The sequence below is a fragment of the Pleurodeles waltl genome, chromosome 1_1 (assembly GCF_031143425.1).
Source record: "Pleurodeles waltl isolate 20211129_DDA chromosome 1_1, aPleWal1.hap1.20221129, whole genome shotgun sequence".
NCBI classification, from domain to species: domain Eukaryota; kingdom Metazoa; phylum Chordata; class Amphibia; order Caudata; family Salamandridae; genus Pleurodeles; species Pleurodeles waltl.
This window is the reverse complement of record NC_090436.1, coordinates 386,018,229-386,044,677: the sequence shown is the minus strand read 5'-3', so window position 1 is coordinate 386,044,677 and position 26,449 is coordinate 386,018,229. Positions and strand designations below refer to the sequence as shown.

General features: G+C 46.6%; 1 protein-coding gene across 2 annotated transcripts in view; it reads left to right on the top strand.

Moving 5' to 3' along the window:
• JMY (junction mediating and regulatory protein, p53 cofactor) overlaps positions 1 to 26,449 on the top strand; it is a 651,557-nt gene that overhangs the window by 562,087 nt on the left and 63,021 nt on the right. For both annotated transcript variants that reach the window (XM_069223266.1, XM_069223256.1), the window contains one exon: positions 11,982 to 12,292. In XM_069223266.1, coding sequence (XP_069079367.1) covers positions 11,982 to 12,289 — 308 coding nt within the window. In that variant the 3' untranslated portion in view covers positions 12,290 to 12,292. The remainder of the gene's footprint in view (positions 1 to 11,981; positions 12,293 to 26,449) is intronic.

Below are 26,449 nucleotides of genomic sequence, written 5' to 3'. Positions count from 1 at the left end.
GCCGCGTGGTTCTGGTGCATTAGCATATAATTTTCACTCTGCACCACACTGCACCTGGTCCCTCGTGGACTATTGGCTCCACTCTGGTGCACCGTGGGACACGGTGGTTCAGCATCTCCCGCGGACGCTATCTGACCACTCCCCGTTATTGTTAACTCTTTCTATACCTGCGGTCAGTAGCTGCAGGAAATTCTGAAGGTTCCCGGACATGGCACTGTTGGATGCGCCGTTCTGTTCATTTCTGCACAAATCAGTGCTCGACTTTTTTAAATGGAATGAGGGAACGGTGGACACTTGGTCGGTGTAGTGGGATGCCTTCAAGGCATAGATCAGAGGCGTTTGCATTTCAACACACGCTGGTGTTCTATGGGACATACGCAATGGTCTTACACGAGTCAAGGCTCGGCTCGATGATTTCGACCGTGAATTCACTGATGTCGAGGCTGCCTCCTCTGCTTGCTGAGTTCAACGACTTAGTAGAGTGAGTGGTGTAATATAATATACAAGTATACTAAAGCCGTAGATGCGGGGAGGGAGATAGGCCCGGGAGACTACTTGCCAGATTGATCCGACCACCTTGTTCCGTATCCCACATACTTGAAATTCAAAGACCTGACGGCAGCATTGCTGCTGGCACCACTGAGGTCCTGGCAGAGTTTTTTAAAATATTACTCCAGTCTTTATACTGTGAGAACTGAGCTTTTTGGGTTCGACACTACAGGACTATCTTGACTATATCGCTGTAGTCTGGTTGTCATCTGCCCAACAGCAATTCCTCAGTGAGCCCTTAGCTTTTGAAGAGATATCACGAGCGATAGATTCTTTGGCCGGGATGCACGCCCTGGGGTTAGATGGGTTCACTGGAGCGTTCTACAAGCAATTTAAGGACATTCTTACCCCTCACCTCCTCTTGGTGTACGCCGAAGCCCTTGAGAGTGGGGCCTTGCCAGAATCGATGAGAGAGGCGATCATAGCTCTGTTGCCGAAAGCTCGTAAAGACCCTCTAAATTGTGGGTCTTACTATCTCTACTCTATTCGCAGGCCCACTGCAGCAATACGGCTCAATAGTGAGTTGTCTCCTTTTTTCCCCAGTAACACTGGGCTCTCGGCTGGGTTGCCCTCATCCTCCTTACTTTTTGTCCTGGCTATGGACCCATTAGTGCACCGTTCGTGCGAGGGTCATATACATAGAGGGCTCCGATGGACCACAGGCCGTTACTGGTGTTGCTATATGCGGAAGATATCTTGTTGGTCGTCCGTCATCCCGAGATCAACCTTGCACCAGTATTGGAAGAGGTGGCTCGTTTTGGCGCATTCTCAGGGCTCCATATCAATTGGGCTAAAGCATAGCTTTTCCCATTGACAGGTGCTACCCAACCGCCTGTGACGAGGTTCCTCTTGCGCTGGTGCTCTGACTCACTGAAATACCTTGGTATTCACTTTCACAGTGACAGGGAGCAGGTGCTATGGCTCAATTATGGGCCTGCGGTGGAGAGACTTGCTGCCCGGGTAGACAGATGGGTAGAATTGCCAATATCCATGGTGGGCCGAATATCACTCCTTAAAATTGTGGTTCTCCCACAATTTTTATATCTGTTTCTAAACATTCTGATCCCGCTTACCAATTCCTTTTTTGCAACGCTCCATAGCCTGACTACCCATCTGGTATGGACTGATTGTCTTCCACGCATTCACTGGGAGGTCCTGACTCTGCCGTATGAGCGCGGTGGCTTCGGTTTCCCGCACTTCCAGTTCTACTACCTTGTGGCACAGTGCCACTAAACATACCATTGTTATCATCTGGATGCTCATATCCCGTACTCTATCCCAGAGAGACACCTTTCTGCCCCAATCCCACTGAATGCCCTCCTGCCTGGGGGTGTCCTGTTGCATAGCAGCGATATTCAAACTCTCTCTACCACTAGCTGGGCATGTGCAAGCTTGCTCGTGTGATTTACTGCGACACGCTTTATTCTCCTGCCTTGGTACTCATAAATGATCTATTTATACCCAGCACTCGAAACACTAGTCCAACGCACACTGCGCACTTTCCATCTGGATTCCTTCGGGGATGTTTTCCCGGTTGATCACATATTCTCACGTACCACAGACATTCGATTCACTGATGCCACGCACTTACAACACTTTGTACTCTACCGGCTGCAGCGCGCTGTGCGGGCACACTTTTCCACATATCCTTTAGCTCCTGCAGAGTTCGCTACTCTTACCCTGGCGGCTACTTGGGGCTCTGGAGCACACTTGGTATCCAGACTGTATCTATCTTGTATCAAAGTTCTCCCAATACTGGACACTCGACTCCAGGAATCCTGGGAGAGGGTTCTAGGTCGTCGCTTGTCACAGAAGGTGTGGGATGCACACTGTGCGCATACCAGGTTTGTCTCACACAATCAGCGTTCTAAATTAGTCCACTTGAAATTCCTTAGGAGAATATACATCACACCCACAAATATTGCCTGTATATACTCAAACCGCTCCTCTGCCTGCCCCAAATGCAGTGCTCCAACTGCTGATTCTATACATATGGCCTGGACCTGTCCGGAGATCAGTTCTTTTTGGTGCGAGGTGTCTGACAAATTGTCGGCCATTGTGGATTGGCTTCTGCGACCCGACCCGCTCATGCCCATTCTTGGCTACACAGGCTACTTACCCAAGACCATTAGACGACTCACTGCACTTTCACTCCTGCTGGCTAAACGAGAGATAGTGCTTAGATGGGGTTAAAAAATTTGCCCAATAACCACTGTTGGCTGGCCAGCCTCACATATTGTGATACAAACCGTGAATTGTATGCTACTTTGCAACCTGTGAGTTCCAGACCAAAGGATATCTGGCAACCGCTGAGAAATTATTTGCTTGCGCTTTCCACCTCTCCTCCAACGTCCCAGACGTCTGTTGATGCCATTCGAGGTTGAGGCCACCCGGCTCACGTTATTCACTCTGTGGGAAGTTTAATGTACCTATGCCTGCATGCCTAGCTTTTTTGCAATTTGTAATTGACATTGATATACAGGACATGTACTGATTCCTATCTTTCCATCTCTGCAATATCATTCCCATGCTTGAACTACATTGCTGTCTGTTTCTTCCCTGCATATATCAAAATGATAAAAATGTTTAAAAAAAACAAAACAGTGCTGGTATAATTTGGAGCTGGGCAGTTCCCAGGCGCCATGTGACTACCGAGCCCACTACGACCCTGACTTAGTAGTGTTCCAGCACAACTAAGCCAATTTAGCAGCAAGTTCCCCTGTGGCCAACAGGCCCAAATCCATCTTACCAGTACCAGCAGTTGTGAAGCGTTCTGAGGGTGCCCTATCTGCGGGAGCTCGCAGCGGCTGCTGCTGAGCTCAGTTGAGTCAGGTGCACGTGGCTCAAGTGGCTGCATTCAGCAGGTGCACAATCTCTGTCACGGTTGCACTCCTAAAGCGACCGGAGGCTCTCTGTGACTCCTCCTGCAGGGCTAGTGTTCAGTTTCTCTCCCAATGGGGAATGGCTGCAACGATCCTGTCTTACGTTACACACCTGGGTGATGGTGCATAGGTGCTCCAATAGTGTCTTCACTTCTCCAATGGGGGCAGAATAAGTAGCTCTCTGTGACCTCCTCTGACATATGGGGTCTCCGCAACTCCTTGGGCTCTGGCCCAATCTGCACAGTGACATTTTCCACAGTGGCCCCTCATGGCTTACTGGGTCACTGCCTCACTACTACGCAGGGCTCCAGCCTGATTGACGCCACATGCAACACTGCTGAATTCATGGCTGCCCTCTCCTGGAATATGGGGCTTGCCAACTCTGCCCTGCACACGGGCAATAACCCGATCGGTGCAGCAGCCATTTCCTCCCACCCCCCACAGGGGGTCCACTCGACAGAGCTCCCCACTAGAACTCGCTCCCTCCAGTGCTTTCCTCTTCCTCACAGTGCACACTGGTCCTGGCAAGCAGGCGGATGCTGGTAATCCAGGGCAGGTGGTCTTGGATTCCCTGGGTGATGTCCTCTCACCCAACAGGGAGACTAGCGGTCCTTGGCCCTCAGACCTGGTCACAGGCTGATGTCTTACAGAGTTTCCCCTCCTCACACAACCCATCTAGCTGCTTGGTAGATGGCAATTTTTGTGGTATCACACTCTTCTTCCCATAGTCCATTTCTAGACACCAAATGTGATTTAGGGGCTGAGTCTTTGATGTTTTATGTTGGGGTTCAGCTTCTTTTGAAGTGTCCACTCCTCCGCTTCTCTTCCTCTTAAAAGGCAGTATGTCGCAGCAGGAGTGTCTCCAAGGCTGATAGTCCCAAAACACTGGCCATGTATTAGAAGCCTTTTTGTGGTGGGTGGGTGGATAGGTAGTTCTTGAGGCTCATCAAAGCAATGGACATCTCAATATCACTGCTGTGTTGTCATCCTTAGCACCTCCCCTCCCAAAGCAGTTCAGAAAGGTGCTCTTTTTTGGATCCAAGGTGGCAAGTCTAACGATTGCCTAGACGTGGAGATTCAAGGATCCGTCAAACCACAGATGATGCTGGTTTCAGTAATGAGTTGTTGCTGTAATCAGTTGTATAAGCCAACCAATTATTGGGTTAATAAATGATGAACCATTATGATTTCGATTATTAAGGTATAATTGACTTTAAATGACCCCTAACAAAAGACCAGATTCTCTGTTACTATATTTTCCAAGCAGTGTTAAGACTGATTTGCATATAGCTGGGTCCAAACGGGGGGTGACATGGCAAGCACAATAACGATGGACTAAACCCAGATCTGTGACTGGGGGTGAGTGTTTGAAAAGTTTCAATACTCCAGCCTTCATTTTATTTTGTGATGTTGCTATCAACCCACCCTTGAAGCCCAACCTTTTCAACCTAATGATTGGCGTGGCCCCTCACTGAGTAGGATCTGGAGGAGGCTACAGTTAAAGGCTATCTACCAGCCTTGTCTGCTGTTATATAGTTGCCTGATCAATCTCCCCTATGTAGAACGTCAATAATAGTGTGTTTTCTGAAAGGTTTGCTTTACTTGTTCCACTTCCCTCTGTTTATTGTTCCATAATGGCATTTGGGCCTAGCTTTGACAATGGCATTCAATTTTATCCACCTTTATGTTAACTTTTCCATCTTTCTTCCCTCTTCCACATTCAACCAGAGAGGAGACACGTCTGCATTGGCTGGATTTCAGGCATGCAGCTTTGTATGCATGCAGCAGGATTAACTTCTTAATCAGATTTTTGGGGGCTTGGTGGACCTAAAAAAGCAAGGCGATGACTCTGCAAACTATTTCACATTGGGTATTTCTTGTATCAATATCGAATATTCCCTGACCATGAAGGGTCCTCCAGAGGGCATTTGTGTTCTTTCCACCTTGGCCACTGCAGCTTCTACAGCTCTTTCTGTAGGCGTCCTGGTTGGCAACATTTTCTAGGCATCTGCGTAGTTATCCTTGCATACTTTTGTAAAGCTCTAGTGCCTCATAGCTTAGTCACTCAGTGATGGGTACTTTCCCTGAGCTGTGTTGCATTGTTTCCATTGCTAGACTGCACTACTCACTCCCACTTCCTAGGGAGGTATACTGCTTTGGGACTCGAATGCTGAGATTTGTTAGAGGATGTATCCATAAGAAAAAGTTCCTTGCCTTCAGTAACAATATGTTCGATGGCATCTGTCGCTGTAGATACGCATGTTTTGCATAGCTCGCCATCTGGTGTTGGGCCGGAGTGTTACAAGTTGTTTTTCTTCGAAGAAGTCTTTCGAGTCACGGGACCGAGTGACTCCTCCTTTTGTCTCCATTGCGCATGGGCGTCGACTCCATCTTCGATTGTTTTTTTTCCGCCATCGGGTTCGGACGTGTTCCTGTCGCTCCGAGTTTCGGAATGGAAAGATAGCTAATTTCGGAAGATTTTCGTCGGTATTGTTGCGTTCGGGATCGGCGTAGTTAGATTCAACACCGCGTCGAAAGATCGAAGAGCTCCGGTGCCCTTCGGGGTAGTTTTTCGATCCCCCGTCGGGGCCTGGTCGGCCCGACCGCGTGCAGAAGAACGCCGATGGAACGGACCCCGTTCCGCTTCTGTCCCAAATGCCACAATAAATACCCCTATACAGACCAACACTTGGTCTGTAACCTGTGCCTGTCACCTGAGCACAGTGAAGACACCTGCGAGGCCTGTCGTGCGTTCCGGTCCCGAAAAACACTCCGAGACCGTCGAGCCAGAAGACTTCAGATGGCGTCCGCGCCGACAGCCCACCGAGAGTTCGAGGAACAAGAAGAGGAAGGAACCTTTTCGACCCACGAATCGGACTCCGAAGGATTCGACGATACACAAACCGTGAGTAAGACGTCGAAAACCACTCAGAAGAAGATTTACAAGGCCCAGGGGACGCCACTGCCACCAGGCCATGGCTCGACCCATAAATTCGGTGACCGACCGTCGGCACCGAAAAAGGCCCAAACAGTGCCGAGATCGTCCGACTCCGGTCGAGACACCGGCACGCAGCCTTCTCGGGACCGAGAAAGTGCTGGAGACAAGCATCGTCACCGAGATACCGGTGTAGACACGGCTCGACGCCGAGACAGCGGCACCGACGAAGATCGACGCCGGGAGGTTTCGGCCCCGAAAAAGAAAAAAGTCACCTCGGAGCCGAAAAAAGATGCAGACAGGGTTTCGGTGCCAAAACAAACTGCAACCGACCCAGTTTCAGGCTCTTATACAGAAGAGCAATCGCTAACCTCCCAAATGCGAAAGCATAGGTTTGAGCAAGAGCTACAATCAACTGATGTAGACCATACGCAAAAGCGTATTTTCATACAGGAGGGGACAGGAAAAATAAGCACCCTTCCCCCTATTAGAAGAAATAGAAGATTGGAGTTCCAAACTGAACAAACACCACAAACAAAGGTGGCGAAAAAGGTTACTCCACCACCCTCTCCTCCACCTGTAATTAACGTCTCACCAGCACAAACTCCATCACATTCCCCAGCTCACACCACCATGAGCCAGGGTGACCAAGATCAGGACGCATGGGACTTATACGACGCCCCAGTGTCAGATAACAGCCCGGAGGCATACCCTACGAAGCCATCTCCACCAGAGGACAACACTGCGTATTCTCAAGTGGTGGCTAGAGCAGCACAATTTCACAATGTAAGCCTCCACTCAGAACAGGTCGAGGATGACTTTTTATTCAACACCCTCTCCTCCACCCACAGCTCCTACCAAAGCCTGCCTATGCTCCCTGGTATGCTCCGGCACGCAAAAGAAATCTTTAAGGAGCCGGTCAAAAGTAGGGCAATCACACCAAGAGTGGAAAAAAAGTATAAGGCGCCTCCTACAGACCCGGTTTTCATCACTACACAGCTGCCACCAGACTCTGTCGTTGTAGGAGCAGCTAGGAAAAGGGCCAACTCCCACACATCTTGAGATGCACCACCCCCAGATAAAGAAAGCCGCAAGTTCGATGCAGCTGGTAAGAGAGTAGCAGCACAAGCTGCAAACCAGTGGCGCATCGCTAACTCTCAGGCACTACTTGCGCGCTATGACAGAGCCCATTGGGATGAGATGCAACATCTCATTGAACATCTGCCCAAGGACCTACAAAAGAGGGCAAAACAAGTGGTTGAGGAGGGACAGAACATTTCAAACAACCAAATACGCTCCTCCATGGACGCTGCAGATACAGCTGCACGGACAATTAATACATCTGTAACTATCAGAAGGCATGCATGGCTACGAACGTCTGGATTTAAACCAGAGATTCAGCAAGCAGTTCTCAATATGCCTTTTAACGAAAAAGAACTGTTCGGTCCAGAAGTGGACACAGCGATTGAGAAACTCAAAAAGGACACGGACACTGCTAAAGCCATGGGCGCACTCTACTCCCCGCAGAGCAGAGGGAATTACAGCACATTCCGTAAAACACCCTTTAGAGGGGGGTTTCGGGGTCAGGGCACACAAGCCAGCACCTCACAGGCAACACCGTCCAGTTACCAGGGACAGTACAGAGGAGGTTTTCGGGGACAATATAGAGGAGGGCAATTCCCTAGGAATAGGGGAAAATTTCAAAGCCCCAAAACCCCTACTACTAAGCAGTGACTCACATGTCACACAACACCAGTGGGGGGAAGAATAGGTCATTATTACAAAGCATGGGAGGAAATCACTACAGACACTTGGGTTCTAGCAATTATCCAACATGGTTATTGCATAGAATTTCTACAATTCCCTCCAAACATACCACCAAAAGCACAAAATTTGACAAAACATCATTCCAATCTCCTGGAGATAGAAGTGCAGGCACTATTGCAGAAGAATGCAATCGAATTAGTACCAAACACACAAATAAACACAGGAGTTTACTCACTGTACTTTCTGATACCAAAGAAGGACAAAACGCTGAGACCAATCCTAGACCTCAGAATAGTAAACACATTCATCAAATCAGACCACTTTCACATGGTCACACTACAAGAAGTGTTACCATTGCTAAAACTACACGACTACATGACAACTTTAGACCTCAAAGACGCGTATTTCCATATACCAATACACCCATCGCACAGGAAATACCTAAGGTTTGTATTCAAAGGAATACATTACCATTCAAGGTATTGCCTTTTGGATTAACAACCGCACCAAGAGTCTTTACCAAATGTCTAGCAGTAGTCGCTGCACACATCAGAAGGCAGCAAATACATGTGTTCCCATATCTAGACGACTGGCTAATCAAGGCCCATTCGTTAATAGAGCGCTCAAACCACACAAATCAGATCATACAAACCCTCTTCATACCTAGGAGCCATAATAGACTCAACAAAAGGAGTAGCCACTCCAAGTCCCCAAAGAATTCAAAATTTCAACAACATCATACAACGCATGTATCCAACACAAAAGATACAAGCAAAGATGATATTACAACTCCTAGGCATGATGTCTTCATGCATAGCCATTGTCCCAAACGCAAGACTGCACATGAGGCCCTTACAACAGTGCCTAGCATCACAGTGGTCACAAGCACAGGGTCATCTTCTAGATCTGGTGTTAATAGACCGCCAAACTTACCTCTCGCTTCTATGGTGGAACAACATAAATTTAAACAAAGGGCGGCCTTTCCAAGACCCAGTGCCACAATACGTAATAACAACAGATGCTTCCATGACAGGGTGGGGAGCACACCTCGATCAACACAGCATACAAGGACAATGGAACGTACATCAAACAAAACTGCATATAAATCACCTAGAACTGCTAGCAGTTTTTCAAGCACTAAAAGCTTTCCAACCAATAATAGTTCACAAATACATTCTCGTCAAAACAGACAACATGACAACAATGTATTATCTAAACAAACAAGGGGGGACACACTCCACGCAGTTAAGCCTGCTAGCACAAAAAATTTGGCGTTGGGCAATTCACAACCAAATTCGCCTAATAGCACAATTTATACCAGGGATTCAGAATCAACTCGCAGACAATCTCTCTCGAGATCACCAACAGGTCCACGAATGGGAAATTCACCCCCAAATTCTGAACACCTATTTCAAACTCTGGGGAACACCTCAAATAGACTTGTTTGCGACGAAGGAGAACGCAAAATGCCAAAACTTCGCATCCAGATACCCACACAAGCAGTCCCAGGGCAATGCCCTATGGATGAACTGGTCAGGGATATTTGCTTACGCTTTTCCTCCTCTCCCTCTCCTTCCTTATCTGGTAAGCAAACTCAGTCAAAACAAACTCATATTAATAGCACCAACTTGGGCAAGGCAACCCTGGTACACAACGCTGCTAGACCTATCAGTAGTACCCCACATCAAATTGCCCAACAGGCCAGATCTATTGACACAACACAACCTTAAGATCAGACACCCAGATCCAGCATCGCTGAATCTAGCAATTTGGCTCCTGAAATCCTAGAATTCAGGCACTTACAACTTACCCAAGAATGTATGGAAGTCATAAAGCAAGCCAGAAGGCCATCCACCAGGCACTGCTATGCAAGTAAATGGAAGAGGTTTGTTTGCTACTGCCATATTAATCAAATCCAACCATTACACACGACTCCAAAACATGTAGTGGGTTACTTGCTTCACTTACAAAAATCTAACCTGGCTTTCTCTTCCATTAAAATACACCTTGCAGCAATATCTGCATACCTGCAGACTACCTATTCAACTTCCCTATATAGGATACCAGTCATTAAAGCATTCATGGAGGGCCTTAAGAGAATTATACCACCAAGAACACCACCTGTTCCTTCATGGAACCTAAATGTTGTCCTAACTAGACTTATGGGTCCACCTTTTGAACCCATGCACTCCTGCGAAATACAGTTCCTAACCTGGAAGGTTGCATTTCTCATCGCCATTACTTCCCTAAGAAGAGTAAGCGAGATTCAGGCGTTTACAATACAAGAACCTTTTATACAACTACACAAGAATAAGGTCGTCCTAAGGACTAATCCTAAATTTTTACCAAAGGTTATTTCACTGTTCCATCTAAATCAAACAGTGGAACTTCCAGTGTTCTTTCCACAGCCAGATACCGTAGCTGAGAGGGCACTACATACATTAGATGTCAAAAGAGCATTAATGTATTACATTGACAGAACAAAGAACATCAGAAAGACTAAACAACTATTTATTGCATTTCAAAAACCTCATGCAGGAAACCCAATATCAAAACAAGGTATAGCCAGATGGATAGTTAAATGCATCCAAATCTGCTACCTTAAAGCTAAACGACAGCTGCCCATTACACCAAGGGCACACTCAACCAGAAAGAAAGGTGCTACCATGGCCTTTCTAGGAAACATCCCAATGCAAGAAATATGTAAGGCAGCCACATGGTCTACGCCTCACACATTCACCAAGCACTACTGTGTAGACGTGTTATCCGCACAACAAGCCACAGTAGGTCAAGCCGTATTAAGAACATTGTTTCAGACTACTTCCACTCCTACAGGCTGAGCCACCGCTTTTGGGGAGATAACTGCTTACTAGTCTATGCAAAACATGCGTATCTACAGCGACAGATGCCATCGAACTGAAAATGTCACTTACCCAGTGTACATCTGTTCGTGGCATCAGTCGCTGTAGATTCGCATGTGCCCACCCGCCTCCCCGGGAGCCTGTAGCAGTTCGGAAGTTACCTTCAACTATTTGTATATATATCATTTCAACCTTAAATAAGTACATACTTAGTCACTCCATTGCATGGGCACTATTACTACAATTCAACTCCTACCTCACCCTCTGCGGGGGGAAAAACAATCGAAGATGGAGTCGACGCCCATGCGCAATGGAGACAAAAGGAGGAGTCACTCGGTCCCGTGACTCGAAAGACTTCTTCGAAGAAAAACAACTTGTAACACTCCGGCCCAACACCAGATGGCGAGCTATGGAAAACATGCGAATCTACAGCGACTGATGCCACGAACAGATGTACACTGGGTAAGTGACATTTTCATTCTGGTGGATCCCTAATCTTCTCACAAATTGCTCACCCCCACCCTTCCCATGAGCTAGTGCTGTGATTAATAAGATTCATAGTTATGCAAACATATAATTTGCTGTATTTGGCCTGTCATCGCTTTCTCTGTTACTTTCTGTACGTTTTGATGGGGCATGAAAAATACCAGAAGCCTACGCAAGTTGGTGCCTCATAAACATTGATAAAGTTCTGTCCAGAATTGCAGTGTGCCGTCACATTTGAAAGATGGATATTTGTTGCAGGTTAGGTTGGGTGTTTTTGGGCCAATCCGAATGCTGGGTAGATTATTCATAAGGGGAGGAATCTTTTGAAAGATCATTCATCCAACAGAAATATTGTTATAATAGTAAGTTTTTCTTCACAACCTTATAAAGTAGAAATGACGAGACCGATTTAAAGACATCATACAGTTTTTTCTTCAACAATAAAAGCTGTTATGAAAATTCTGAAATGTTATTTTTAATTAGTCTTTTAATTCTCTGCAGCAAGCTCGCCTATGGATGAAGTTCTTGCCTCCTTGAAGCGTGGCAGTTTTCACCTGAGAAAAGCCGAGCAGCGGTCTCTGCCTCCTTACCGAGATGAAGATGACAGCAATAACATCCTGGCACAAATTCGAAAGGGAGTGAAATTGAAAAAGGTGCAGACTGAGGTTTTGAAAGAATCGTTCACACTTCTACCTGACACCGATCCCCTGACCCGCAGCATCCACGAAGCACTTAGGCGAATTAAGGAGGCTTCCCCAGAGTCCGAAGATGAAGAAGAGAGCTTGCCTTGCACAGACTGGGAAAATTAACATGTAAAGTTCTTACCTTTTTAATAATAATCATTTTCTATGAAATTTAATTTGGTAATCAAATACACATAATTGATATGCTAAAAGCTAAACATTCCTAGATTTAAACAAAAGCGTTAACTCGTGCATATTACTAAAACTAGGGTTTCTGGTACTGCCACTGTTTAAAAGTAGGCAGTGTTATGTGCTAGTGTGCATTTCCAGGATTACCTATACCCCTGCGAGTTGATTATATTGAATAATGCAAGAATAGTTCTTACTTCGTTTTAGTCCCCTTCACTGTAGATAAGCTTTTGCATGCACAGGGTGATAAAAATGAATCTTATTCGTAAGTTAGCCCTTCTAGATAATGCTCTGCACTATAAACCACAGAACTTCTGAAATTTATATAGGCCCTTTGTTCCATGCAGTTTCATGCTCTGTGGTTTTATCATACTGCTAGTTCCTTCTCTCATGGTAGCGCCTCCCAGTGTGTCAATACCCAAAACAAATTCCTAACTTCATAGATTGAAGGACACTCACTCTGGAATCACGGTGCCAAAACAAACATATTACTCACACTGACACGTTTTGGCCTCACACAGGCCTTGTTCACCCAACAATAGGATTTTTTTTTTTTAATTAAACTTACACATTTCTTGGGTCTTAATCCTCATGTTTGCTATTAGAATAAGAAAATGAGCCCACTTGAACAAATATTTGCAAAGTTGTTTGAAACATGTCAGTGATCCATTGTGTATCTCTGTGGACCAATGGGTAAAACATACCAGGTTCTTGAATGAAAAACTTGAAAGCAGCCTAGGATAATGAAGGGCATTTTGAGCCTTTTGTTTAGGCACTGTGGTGTATTAGTCACTGCGTGATATAGAAGGGACATAGGCGAACCAAAGTTTATGATGTCTAATATGAGTTCATGTATGAATGTTGTACTGTCGATTCATAATAGATTATATTTAGAATTTGTGCTGGGACTTATATACCAATGGACATAAATTGATTGTAGAAAAAACTTTAATGTACTTTTTTACCATACTATTTTGAGGGTAAAGTACTTAGTTTGCTGACTTGTTTGTATTTCACGTTTGAGTACAATGTTACAAGCATGCTGCAAACACGATTTTTTTGGCTTCACTTTTGTGTTTTCTTTCCCCAGTTTTCAAGTGACCTTTCCTTTTTAAAATAGCGCTGCAGTTGTGCAAAGTCTGTTTTTTTACGTTGCTATACAGAATACTACATACACTGTGTAAACCATCCTGGTCGTTACGTGAACAAGGCCGGTGTGAGGCTGAAACGGATCAGTGGGAGTAATAAGTGAGGTCATAAGTAGTGCATGGCGAGGGTGCGAGTTATAGAACTTGTGCCCCCACTATTTTCTGCTTGTGACATCACAGATTGTATCACTCATGACATGTTCAATTGCATTATTGATGACAACACTGGGCATAGTGGAGGCACACGTCCTTTAGCTCAGTAAACTTTACCTGGTGAATTTCAGTGTTTTTTTTGTTTAAAATGTTATGTTTTCATTGATATTTTCACCTAACTGTAACCCCATTTTAAGCTTTGCTTTCTTTCAGTGAGCATACATTGTTTTTTATTATTTTTGTTTTTAAGGCTGTATGCAACAACCACAGACTTTGAACAAGATTAACTCTGGATATTGTGGGAAATGATAAATGCAACACCACATTATTGCTTCAATTCATCCCATTAAATTAAAAAGGCTGCAAGTGATTTCATTAATCAACAGAAGGGACAAGCCCATAGACTACCACACTTTTGTTGTAGTTGCTCCACCATGCAGCCCAGATCCCCTGATGTTTTTAGTGCAGCCCTTCACTTTGTGTTTTAGCCCTTTTTCCTTCCACCTTCAAGCTTTGTTCCTCTCGGCTACCAGCAGCCCTATTTGAAATAAAGTATGTGTCCACATAGGACCCTCCTATCTGTAATCTCCAGTAGAACCATTAAAAAGTCTGTGATGGAGGGTACTTATTCAAGAGTTTGATGTACTATCTCCCAGTATCAAGCAATGACCAGGTATTTCCATATTGTGTGCATGAAAGATGCTTTTGCAAAATTGGATCAGAAACAGCAGGGGTTCGGAACCCTGCCCATTTGCCACAGGTTATATGGATGAAAGAAGACTGTGGAAATAAACGAGCTGAATCAGCTGAAGACCATCTTTGTCTTGATCCATTCTCCAGCATCCCATTCTCCACCATCACTTTGCCACCCCTTCTGCAATTTGGTGTAGGTATTGGATGTATTTAGTATCAGTGATTTTGTATGTCCTGGAGATACATTTCCCTACCAGCTTGTGAATTATAACTAGCTTCAAAGGAGTTGAATTCAGGCACTTTGATCAGCTTAGTTTTGTAAGTATCTAGGGCATAACTGATTTGTAGGTATCGAAAAAAATGGGATTTAGACAGCATAAGTTTGGTAAATAGCTGATTGAACGATCTTATGTGGCTAGAGCCTAAAACCTCACCAAGTTTTGAGATCTGAGGTTTAGACGTAATTACGCTGTGTAACTTGAGAGAGCCAGAAGCTGTACCACAACGGTGTTTCATTCATCAGGTCTTTGCACCATCTGATGTGTCCCTAGTGCATCATGCCTGCACAATAGCATTTGAACCAATCATCCTTCCACAAATTCCTCATTTATCCATAGCTAGGTCTTGCACAATGTCGGAAAAAGACCATTGACCGAAGAGCATGCAGGAAGAGGTAGTCTGCCTTACTGCCTTTACTTAGACGTGTCTTTTCTAGAGTTCAGTTTCATAAAAATTGACCTTACCGCCAGAACAGCTTACTGAAATTGTCCCTCTTATAATTTACTTTTTCTCTTTCTAGTGATGAATTTCTTAGAGAGCCTCAAAAAGATATTTTCGGATTCTTAGAAGATTTTCTCCTCTTGGAAGTTGAATCAGTTCCTTTATAAGTTATCAGAGAAAATGCTTTTGAATCTGTGCATATATCTAAATCTACTGCATCTTTCATGGAAATTAGTTTACTAATGGTCATTATATTAGAAGGGTTAGCAAAATGTAGGCTTAGCGTTTGCATAAACCTTAAGTAAATATTACATTTCCTGAAAGTGCCCCTGAAAACCTCATCCAGCCTTCCTCTAGAATATATTGATTATTCACGTAAGGTACACTATGTATTATGACTTGGTAGGATTTGTGGGTAACTCAGTTGTGGGGACTATGAAGAAATTCTACCAATCCTCCTCCAATATATATTTGTTGATAGAGAATGAAATGAATTCCTAACGATCTCAGTTTCATCAGGGGAAATTGGAAGAGGGGGATAGGAATGCATGAGAGGAAACGCTGGATATGCGGGCTCCGTCCTGCTCCTTGGCATGAATCTAGGCAGTCTCCAAGTGGAGATGGCAACAGGAGTGGAGTGGAAAGGACTGGCTCTCACAGCTGAATCAAGCAGTACACAGGTCTGACAATATAAGGAAATTCAAGATAAAAGTATATTAACAAGTTCCAGTCTGTATCTCTTGATGGTTAGGATAGAACAGCAATGGTTCCCATATGATTTCAAGGAACAGCCCTGCAAAGCTAAATGTGTAAGTCCCATACTAGAATTTTGTACTGTCAAAGTACCTAAAACTGATGAAGTGGTACCACATTTGGAAAAGAAGTGCACCAGATTTAGACCTAGTTTGTCCTACAGGTCACCCACGACCAGAGTCTGTCCTAGTGTCACCTGTTCAACCTGGGTCACAGAGCCCTATCACACTTGTCATTGACACAACTTGACAGGGACAGCCAGCAGATAAACAGTTTGGGGCATAATGTTAGTGCCATAGCTGCAACCTCAATTAAAACTGTAATTTTACTAATTTTGGGCCACTATAGCCATCAGGTGCGGCATGCCATCTTGCCACTGATCGACTCTGTCCCCGAGGACAAGGTAACAGCTGTCAAAGCAGTCATCAAGTAGGGTACAAATATGTGCACTCATCATAGACAGCAGTGGATCTCTCCAAAGGCTTCCTTCTGTTAGCTGTCAGGAGTAGCATTTATAAAAAGGCAAGGATTGTTATGGTCTAATGCATCCCACCCAGATGTTTAAGTCAGTATCTTGGAAATGCGTTTTGATGGGCATACATAGTTTGGAAACCAGGTAGACGACTTCCATCAAAACAGATATGGACACTGAAAAACTTCTTGAGCCCATACAATATAGACCTGGTTGTACATTGCATGGCGCAAGAAAGTCCTAAGCATACAGGGAAGGTTTCAACCAATATGGAGGTCAAGGGCGCTCCTATTACTTCCCCAAGACAGACTTAATACGACCAGAACTACACATCCAACAGGCAAGGGTACAGCAGACCTTCCTGATGGAGAAAGGGCACCACGCAGGCAAGCTTCCAGGACAAGCCAAATAGACCTTTACTCTCCGTACTGCCTCCTCCTGCTGTCCCCAACTCATCAGTTTGGAGGAGGGGGAGAATTTTCCCTCTTTTCCTCCATTCCAAATAGGAATCCATAACATTGTACAGATTGGTTCTGCAGAATTTACACTTTGGACATACCCTTGAGGTGCACAGACATCACCTGTCTGCCGACCCAGGAAGTATCATCATTTTCACTTGAGGGAGCAAAAGATAGTCTTGAGAACCCAGAGAAACAAGGGATTCTATTACAGATTCTTCTTTATAAATAGAAAACTGAAAAAGTGGGAGCCTATTTCGGGCATTAGAGAGCTGAAAAAGTTCCTGAATAAAGAGTTCTTGGTAACACTATAAGAAGTCCTCTGTACATTAGGGAGGAGAATGCCTGACTTCCATGGACTTTCAGGATGGATATTTCCACATTCCCATACACTGAAACCACAGGAAGTTCCTCAGCTTTTCAGTGGTGGTGCAGGATTATCAATTGAGGAGGTCACATGTAGAGCTAATGACCAAAGGCTTCTAGTTATACATGTAGAAGATGCTCCACATCAACTTCCTAGAGCTAGGAGACCTAAAACTATACCTACAAGCATTCCCCACGAAGCAGAGAGGAACGAGTTCCCAATCTCTGTCAGAAAAGACACAGCTGCTATGGGACTGGGCCATCTCTAATCAGTGAAACACCTACCTAGACGCCAAAACTATAAGGAGGATGCACTCAGTCTGACACTACAGACTGCCATGAGTGGGAGCTATGCCAAAATCAAGTGGACTATATTTTCCACAGATGGAGATCACTCATGCTAGACCTGTTTACCCCTCCAGACAACAGGAAATGCATTAATATGGCAGCATTGTTTTAGCAACCAGGAGCTGTGGGCAGTGCTTTTGTGATCAAAAGGTTTAACCTCTTTGCATACACCTTTGCTCTGTTTCCGTTGATCCCTAGATTATTGTGGGAGGAAAAATCTAATCAATGTAATCTGATTCTCATTGCCCTGTTGCGTTAACACAAGTACTTACTTATGCAGTAAAATTCTGAGACTGCCCACTTAGCAAGCAACAGCTGTAAAGATGCACCCCAAGCTCTTCTCCAGAAACCAGGGAGAGATACGCCTTCACGATCTGTAGCCACTGAGTTTAACAGCCTGGTACTTGACTACGCCAAGTGGAAGCGTTTCTGTGTATGGTGTAAAGACAAAGGATTCCACCCAGTGTCCATACAGCCCTATTAAATACTTCCATGCTTGCTGGACGTGGTCAGGAGTGAGCTCAAATACTCATCAGTAAAAGTACACCTGATGGCAATCTCAAGACTTAGGAGAACAGAAAACACCTCCAAAACTCTATTTTCACAACTAATCATAAAACTGTTTATGACGAGACTTGTAAGCACATTCCCTCCTATAAGGTGCCCTCAAGAGCCTTCGGAGTTCAACACTGTCTCAAGCCAACTTTTGCTGCCTCCCTTTGAACCAATCCCCAAAGCACTTCTAAAGTTCATCTCGTGGAAGACAGCACTTCTAGACTTAGTATTGGCTAGAAGAGTAGGGTAGTTTCAAGCATTTACTATAAAGGAGCCTTTTTTTCACTTATACAAAGGACAACATCATACTGAGAACTAATCCCAATTTTATACCTATTGCCCCTACTGACTAACATCGTAATGAGCCTGTCATAATTTCAGTTTTTTGTTTTTTTTCCCATATCCTGAAATGTCAGTAGGTAAAATATTTGCACTCGCTGGATGTGGTAAGATTCATTAGATTTTACATGGATAGGACGAACAATATATGTTCTGACCAGCTGCATGCATCCTCCAGCCATCCAGAAAGAGCTAGACCTCTTTCAGCACTGGGAGTAGCACGTCAGCCTGCATCACTTTACGCCACAGTAAAGCAAAGCAGCCACTCCAGGACAGAGCAAGGACACATGCCACCAGGAGTTCAACTTCTGCTGCTGTACTTTATGCGGGTGTGCTTTTACAAGACATCTGCTGTGCAGCCACCTGGAAGTGTAGCCACATGTTCATGAAGCACTACTGCCTGGACGTGAAAGCAGCAGCTTTCTGAGCTGTGGGAGACACAGTCCTCTGCAGCCTATTTCAGCAAAGGTGTGCATGCTTCCCACATTATTGTAAATTTGTGATAGAGACTTCTAGCCACAGATTCATCACCTTTTTTAAAGAAATCTTTTTATTTAGTTTTAGAAACGTGCATAGCATGACCATAGAAGCATCACATATTGGTAAATCAGCACAAGCATAGTACCAAAGCTAGAATGAAATAAGCAACAATCACTCCCACCCCTCCATAACAGCCCACAGACACTTAAGCATGTAGGTAATTATCGTAGCAAGTGTTAACTCTTCCCACCTATACACATCACAACCCCTGTGTCTCTTAATACCCTTCAGTTTATACTTCTCAGCATGTCCGGATGGGCCCAGGTTCCATGTGTATCTATGGATCCAAGGAGTAACATGCCATCCAGGCCCTCCAGACCTTCCCAAATTTCAAAGGACAGCCTCTATTAGTGTATGTTACTTTCTCGGCCATCATGAATACATCCATCCCTCTTCTCCATGTATCCACAGTTGGACATATCTCAGAGCCCCATAGACCTGCCATATCTCTCTTGGCCACCACCAGCCCAAGGCTACAGAACAGGAGCTTAGGGCAAGCCAGTGTCATTAGGGATTCCCAGGAGAATAAATTTGGGGTAGAGTGGGATCTGCTCCGAAAACATCCCCTTAAAATCCTTGTCCGGTGTTCCTGAAGCACTGGGCATCCCCAAATTGTGGTAGGAAGGTGCCAATGTTCCCGTGACATCTTAGACAGTTCGGGTTTTGTACCCTTCCCATAGCATGCAAACGTTGTCTAATGTAATATATCCTATGAAGGATCTCAAATTGGATTAGTCTCAGTCTCAACCTAATAGCCACTTCTCGTGGGAACAACAATGCTGCCTCCCAATCCTTATCTTCCAATTCCCGTAGGTTGGTCTCCCAGCGGCTGCGTAATCTGAGATGTGTGTCAGGCATTTTATTATTATTAGTCCTATACTTCATGGACAGATGGCTTTTGTGTCTAAGCTCTCCATCAATAAACTACCTTCTAGCAGGGCGTAGTCAGCTGTCTCCTCCACCAGAAGGCCCTCTGCTTTCCATGCGTGCCATAAACATGCATAATACAGGAACTGCATCTTACTAAGCGCATGCTCGTTTTGAATGGATGCAAAAGGCATGATAACTTCCCCCCTCCATCACATCCCCCACCTTGGAAATACTGATGCGGTCCCAAGCCTCAAAACCCATCAGTTTACTAATTTCTGGTAGCCAGTGTCCCTCCAGAGGGGGGTCTCCCACGTGGGTCATGGTGCCATCCCATTACAGTGGTAGCCTTAGACCATGCACTGAGGGACGTATGAGTGGCCGGTAAAAGGTGTCACCCTCCACCTCCCCCATATAGATAGCTAAGACAAGATTTTCTCTCCTACTGTAGTCCCTCCAGTCGAAAAGTAGAGTGATCTCCCGGGGCAAACATCTTGCCATTGGTGTTAATCGGGTGAGCTGCCCAGTACTACACCGCCAAGTCAAGGAGAGACAGGCCCCCATTGTATTGATTGCTCTGTTGCGTTTTGAAGGCAATTCTGGGATTTTTCCCCTCCCACAAAAAGGGTTGCATGTCTCGTGCCACGGCCGTAAAGAATCCCGGGGGGATCTGGCTATAGGTATTTTGTAGAACATGTAGTAACTTCTGGAGAGGGATCATCTTGAACATGGATACACACCCAATCAGTGTGAGAGGGCGACCTCTCCAGCGTACCAGGTCTGTTTGACAGCTCTCATCACCCTTCCCAAATTGTTAATATGGCAAAGGTCTACCATATGTGTCCTATAGATACCGAGGTACTTGAATCCCTCCTGCGAACATTGAAGATGACTTGGGTGGGAATGGATAGCTGTGTCGCTTTGCGGGGTATATAAGATAGATGTGTCCCAATTAATCCTGTAGCCAGAGTAGCTCCCATATTCCTCAAATAGGTGGAAGAGTCGTGGGAGGGACACTAGGGGCCTTGTGACATACAAGAGTATGTCATCCGCATATAATGAAATGCATTTAATTAATCCTGTAGCCAGAGTAGCTCCCATATTCCTCAAATAGATGGAAGAGTCGTGGGAGGGACACTAGGGGCCTTGTGACATACAAGAGTATGTCATCCGCATATAATGAAATGCGTTCCTCTACAGTCTCCTACTGTCTCAGTCCGAACCCATGTAATTCAAGGTGGGTACAGATCATGCACACAAGGGATTCTATATTGAGAGCAAACAGGGGGCGCAGGGGGCATCCCACCCTGGTACCCCTTGCAATGTGGTACTCAGATTAAAGGGTCCCTTTACTCTCCCTGCCACCATTAGGTTGCAGTATAGCAGTCTCACCCATTCCCGGTATCGAGGGCCAAATCCAAGTTTCACCAGTGCACCGCATCAAACGCTTTCTAAATGCCCTGGGCCAGAAATACATGTGGATCTGGATGCTTCAATATGCACCTCAGAATGTATCTTTTGGAGTGTTCTGGCATAAAGCCAGATTGGTCTCTGTGGACTAGGGGAGCTATAACGCCTTGGAGGCGCATTGCTAATATTATGGCTAGAACTTTCACCTCCACATTGAGGAGGGAAATTGGTCTTTAGGATGCACAGGACATTTTAGGCCTTCCTTCCTTGTTAATAACGACTGTCTCGGCCCCGCAAATCAGGAAAGAGAGTTCTCTGTTGTCTTGCCTTTAGGAACAAATTTAATAGGTGGGGGTATAATATATCACCATGTCACTTAAATAGCTCTGCCCGGAAGCTGTTGGGGCCAGGACTTTGCCCGAGTGTAGCCGTGCCATGGCTGCCTTTACCTCTTCCAAAGTGATGTCGCCTTCCAAGTTCGCCTGTGCCTTAGCGTCCAGTACTGGACCAGCTATGTCCTGTAAGTATCCCGTGATCAGATGGGCATTTTTCAAAGGTCTTGCCTTGTACCAACCATGGTAGTAGCAAGCAAAGGCCTCTGCAATTTGTGTTCAAAGACACTCTGACCCCCTCCGGATTCACTATCTCATGTATCCACTTTGCCTCCACCTCCCTCCTTCCCAGCGTAGCTAGTAGCTTCCCTGCTTTATCTCCCTTTTCATAAAGCCTGTGCTGGGTAGCACGCAGCTGACTTTTCACCTCCCTCTCTGCTGTTTCCCTGTACTCAGCCCTTACTAATTCCAGTTGTCGGAGTGCGGGGAGAGCTGGTTTCTGACCCAAAGTCTCCTCAAGCACCAGAAGATAGTGTTCAAAATTTTCTAAGGTTTCCGACACCTTCTTTCTCTCCTGGGCCACTGAGTTTTGGGCGCTATCTCAAAGGATGGTCTCGTATGCGTCCCAGAGCACAAATGTGGATGCAACCGACCCCACGTTTCCCTTGATTTATAGTTCAGTGCCACTTCTCGATCTTGCAGGTCCAAGCCCTCAGCCTCTATCTCTGCAACCAATCTCCTTGACTCCCCAGACGGACTATCAGGGCAGAGTGATCAGACAGACCTCGTGCCAAGTAGTCCACCTGGTGTATAGTCCTCAACTCCCCGGTGGTGGTGGAAATATAATCTAATCCAGAAAAGACCTTGTGGGCCCCAGAGAAGTAAAAGTACTTCCTGTCAGTAGGGTGGGCACTCCGCCACAGATCAGACAATCCTAGGGCTGCAGTAAAGCAGAGTAGGGGAGCAAGATGACTCAGACGTCCCGGATTGGTCCATATCTGCCGCCATCATTAAAGTCTCCCTAAAAGTCTCTGCTAACTTCTCTAGCAAGGAGATCTGGAGCTTGGGCGGGGCGTAAGTGCTCAGGAACAGGACCTCCCTTCTACCCTAGAACCCCTTCACCCCCACGTATCTACCAGCAGGGTCTGTCCATTGTCGTATGATGCGGGAAGAGGGGGCCGGCAAATCAAAATCACCACCCCCCTAGAGCCGGATGGAAAGCCTGCATGTGCCAATGTGACATAGGGCCCTCTACCCAGGAAGTTACACTTTGTGCTTTTAAGATGCGTCTCTAGTAGAAGTACAATGTCCGGGTGCACCCTCTTTATGTATTGGGACACCAAACCATGCTTGACCTTGTCACCCATTCCATTCACATTCCAAGATAAAACAGTGAGGGACTTCGAGTCTACCAGAGGAGGCCCTAATTTGCTTCCTCTAGGGGTCATCTTTGATCTAAGGGAGAGATGTAGTAAGCAGAGGTGCACCCCCCCCCCCAACTGAGGCACTCAGGGATGCGAAAGGAAAAGTTGGGATCCAGCATCCCATGTTTGATACATATGTCTGTAGCTCAACTTCACTAACCATTAACAAGAGAAGAGCAAACGTCCCTCACCCCCTCAACATATACCCATCCCACCCACCTCACCTCACAAGGGCCCCTGCGAGCGCTAAGCCCCATGAACTGTCTCGGCAGGGGTCGAAAGGTCTGTAGACTGCCATCAGTGTCAGAACTTTAAAACCAAATCAGGGGCACTCGCCCCAGAGAGCAGAAACCCCCTGTATCAAAACACAACACAGCGAAAAGTTGTTTTTTGTGGACGAAAACTCCTGCAGCAACGTACGTAGTCCTCTGCGGTGGGGTGGGGGGGTGAAGGGTAGGAGAAGCCAGTCCATACTCCTCTGACCCCTTATCACGATGCTGCCTCCACTGTCCCGCCACCTCCATTGGTCTCTGGTCCCTCTTGTTCAGTCTCTAAATGGTTAATGGCTGCCACTAAAGGATGAGGAGACTCCTATCCAGTCTCAGTGTCTGCGATGGAGCCGTCCAGAATTGTGGCAGTGGCATGGTCCTCCCCCCTGTTTATCTTTCAGGTGACTGTGTTTTGGCTTCCCTCCGAGTCAGATGAATCAGCTCCTCCCTTTGTCAACTGCAGTGGTCACCACGGTGTATCTCATCCACCTCTTGCCTCCTCTGGCCCCTTGGCATGGGGCACAACCACTCCTTTGGTCTCACTCCCCCTCATCCGTTGGTTCTGGTGCCAGCCCCTTGACTCCCTTTCACAGAGAGTTGGGGGCACTCCTCCAACCATGCCAAGGGATCTTTTGCTTTCTGGAAGAAGAATGTATTCCCTTGGAACAGGATCTTCAATTAATCTGGGAAGAGGAACACATACTGTAGCTAAAGATTTCGGAGCTTGGCCTTCATGGAGTCAAAGGTGCCACGCTGCATCTGAACCACCCTGGTATAGTCGGGGGTAGGGGAATAAGGATCTTAGAGTTTTTGTGTCTGACTTCTCCCGTTCTGCAAACCTCTGTCAGCATCATATCCCGGTTCTGGAAGTTTAGGAAACAGGCAATCACCGGTCTGGGGGGGGGGGTCCCCCAAGGCACGTTCAATCACAAAACAGGCAGAGAACATCTCAGGTGGCAAAACTCACCTGAGTCATGCATCTAAGAAACTGATCAGTTTTGTTTTCTCTGCCCCCTGTGGAAATCTCACAAATCGCAGATTGTTCCTGCAGGCCCAGTTTTCTTCATCTTCCAGCCGCCACATGATATCCTTATTGGTGACCCTTGTCTCCGTCATCTCCCTGCGTAGGTCTTAGTCGGTGCCTTCGAAGACTAATATCCGTGTTTCCGCAGATGTGACCCATTCTGCCACGTTCCGGAGACCTCTGATCACACCTCCCCCCCTTGCCCCTCCAGGGCCTCTCTAGAGGACTGTTTTGCCAAGAGGGGGGTAGCATTATCAGGAACGTTTGGGGGGGCCTGGGGCGGGGAGGTCACAACTGTTGTGTAGCAGTCCATTTTTCCTTGCCGGGGCGGCTTGGGTTCCTTGCCTCTCGCCATTTAGGTATGGTTGTCGCTGTAAGCCTCTCCAAGGATTCTGTGAACCACCCTGTAACGATTCCTACCCAAGCAGTGCGTTCTAGTGTCTTCAGGGGTGAGTAGGGAGGTCAGCAGAAAGAACTATCTGTTTCCAGTCAGGATAGTTCGTCAGTGGCAACCTTGTCACCCTCGGCGGCCAGTGCCTCAGGACTCCGGGGTGCACCGCAGACTCTGAATAGAGTGTGCAGTATCATATACACGGTCAGGGAGAGGCCCATTAAGGAGGGAGGGAGAGTCTCATCAGTCTAAGCACCTTCTTACCCTGGTCTTTGTTCCCACACACGTGGCCACCTGTTTTTCACTCAGCCAGGCCTGTACGGATCCACTGCCTCTTTCGCAGCCACTTGCCCCCGGAGGGGAGCCACACACCATCCTCAGCTTATTGATAAGCCCCCCCAGCATGACATCGCTGGAGATCTTGGGGCCTCACCAGCCATACCTGCGTCGCTATGCTTTTCCCCACCTGGCGCACAGCTCCCGCAGTGGCCCAGGGCCGGAATCCCACTTGATTTCCTGCAGAGCTCCACAGCGGGTCAACAGTCCCGCCCACCTGCCTCTAAGCATCAGGCAGGAAGCCGCAGAGCACCTGAGGCGAGAGAGACTCCTCATTCTTCTCCCAGCCCTCTGCAAGTCCTCACAGACCGGGGGCAGACCCGCTGTCAGAGGCGCCACAAACTGCAAAGCCACGCAGGCCTCCCAGCAGGTCAGCAGCGGACCGGCCCGTCTTACAGCAGAGCTCCTGCCGCCTCACCCAGCGGCTATCCACTGGTCACTCCTCGCAGCCCTGAGGCCCGAACCGGGAGGCAGAAGGATATAAAACAGGATTGTCATGGAGGCCGGCTCGGAGCTTGTTCAAAGAGCATCTGTCTCTGGTGCCATCTTGGCTTCGCCCCCGATTCCTCACCTTTTTAATATTTCACAGGCATCATACTGGATCTGGAAACTTTTTTGCAGTACCTCTGCACGCCGGAAGGTGGTGCCTTGTGAATCTGCATTAGCACTGTTGTGCCCCAGAAATGATGTGCGGGCCTATATAAGTGTCACTCACAAGCGCTGACTTCAGATCCTTTCTTTCTGCTCCACCAGGCAAAGATCTAGGGCTCCCTATGTGTCTATCAGAGACATTGTACCTCAAATTTCTCCAGCATGCAAGCAATGTCACCTCCAAAAATTACAGGTTTCAAGCCCTGTCAGGGGGTGTTACAAACAAATGTCTGTGACAGATCCCACTAGGTATGCTTGTGGTGCCTCGGGTCGAGCCACAACCCAAAGGCATGCACCAATTGTGTGTTGACAAACCAGAAGACCATCAGGGAATTGGCAAAACTCTTGCCAGGCATAAGAAGACTCCACATCTGGGCTGCTCCAGTTGCGGTCTATGGTTCCAGTCTCATCCCCAGGCGTAGAGTTCTCAGGCTCAACAGGCTAGTCTTCTTTGCACTCCACATCTTCAGGTAGATCTAAAAAGAGCCATAAGAATTCAAAGTGAGATTCTGCTCACTTGCAACATTCACATGAACAGTTGCAGGAGTGGCGCAACTCTTCTCCATCTCTCTCTTGAAGTCAGGTGACTTCAGAGCTGATCCTGCAACTGTGCCAGTACAACCAGAGTTTCTGGGGCCGATTGCTACACCACTTCGTCACAGAGTTAAACGCATCTGTTGCCCACCATCTGGAGTATTGCCGGCATGCTCGCTCTTGGTGCCAGTTGGACAGTCTGAGTCCATCTTGCCTCTGACTCCACTGTCTACCCGACTTTCAGCCCGACACCTGTGCTGGGTCCGTGTTCCTCGATGCCTCTGCCGACTCTGTCAGTGGCGGAAGAGGACCTG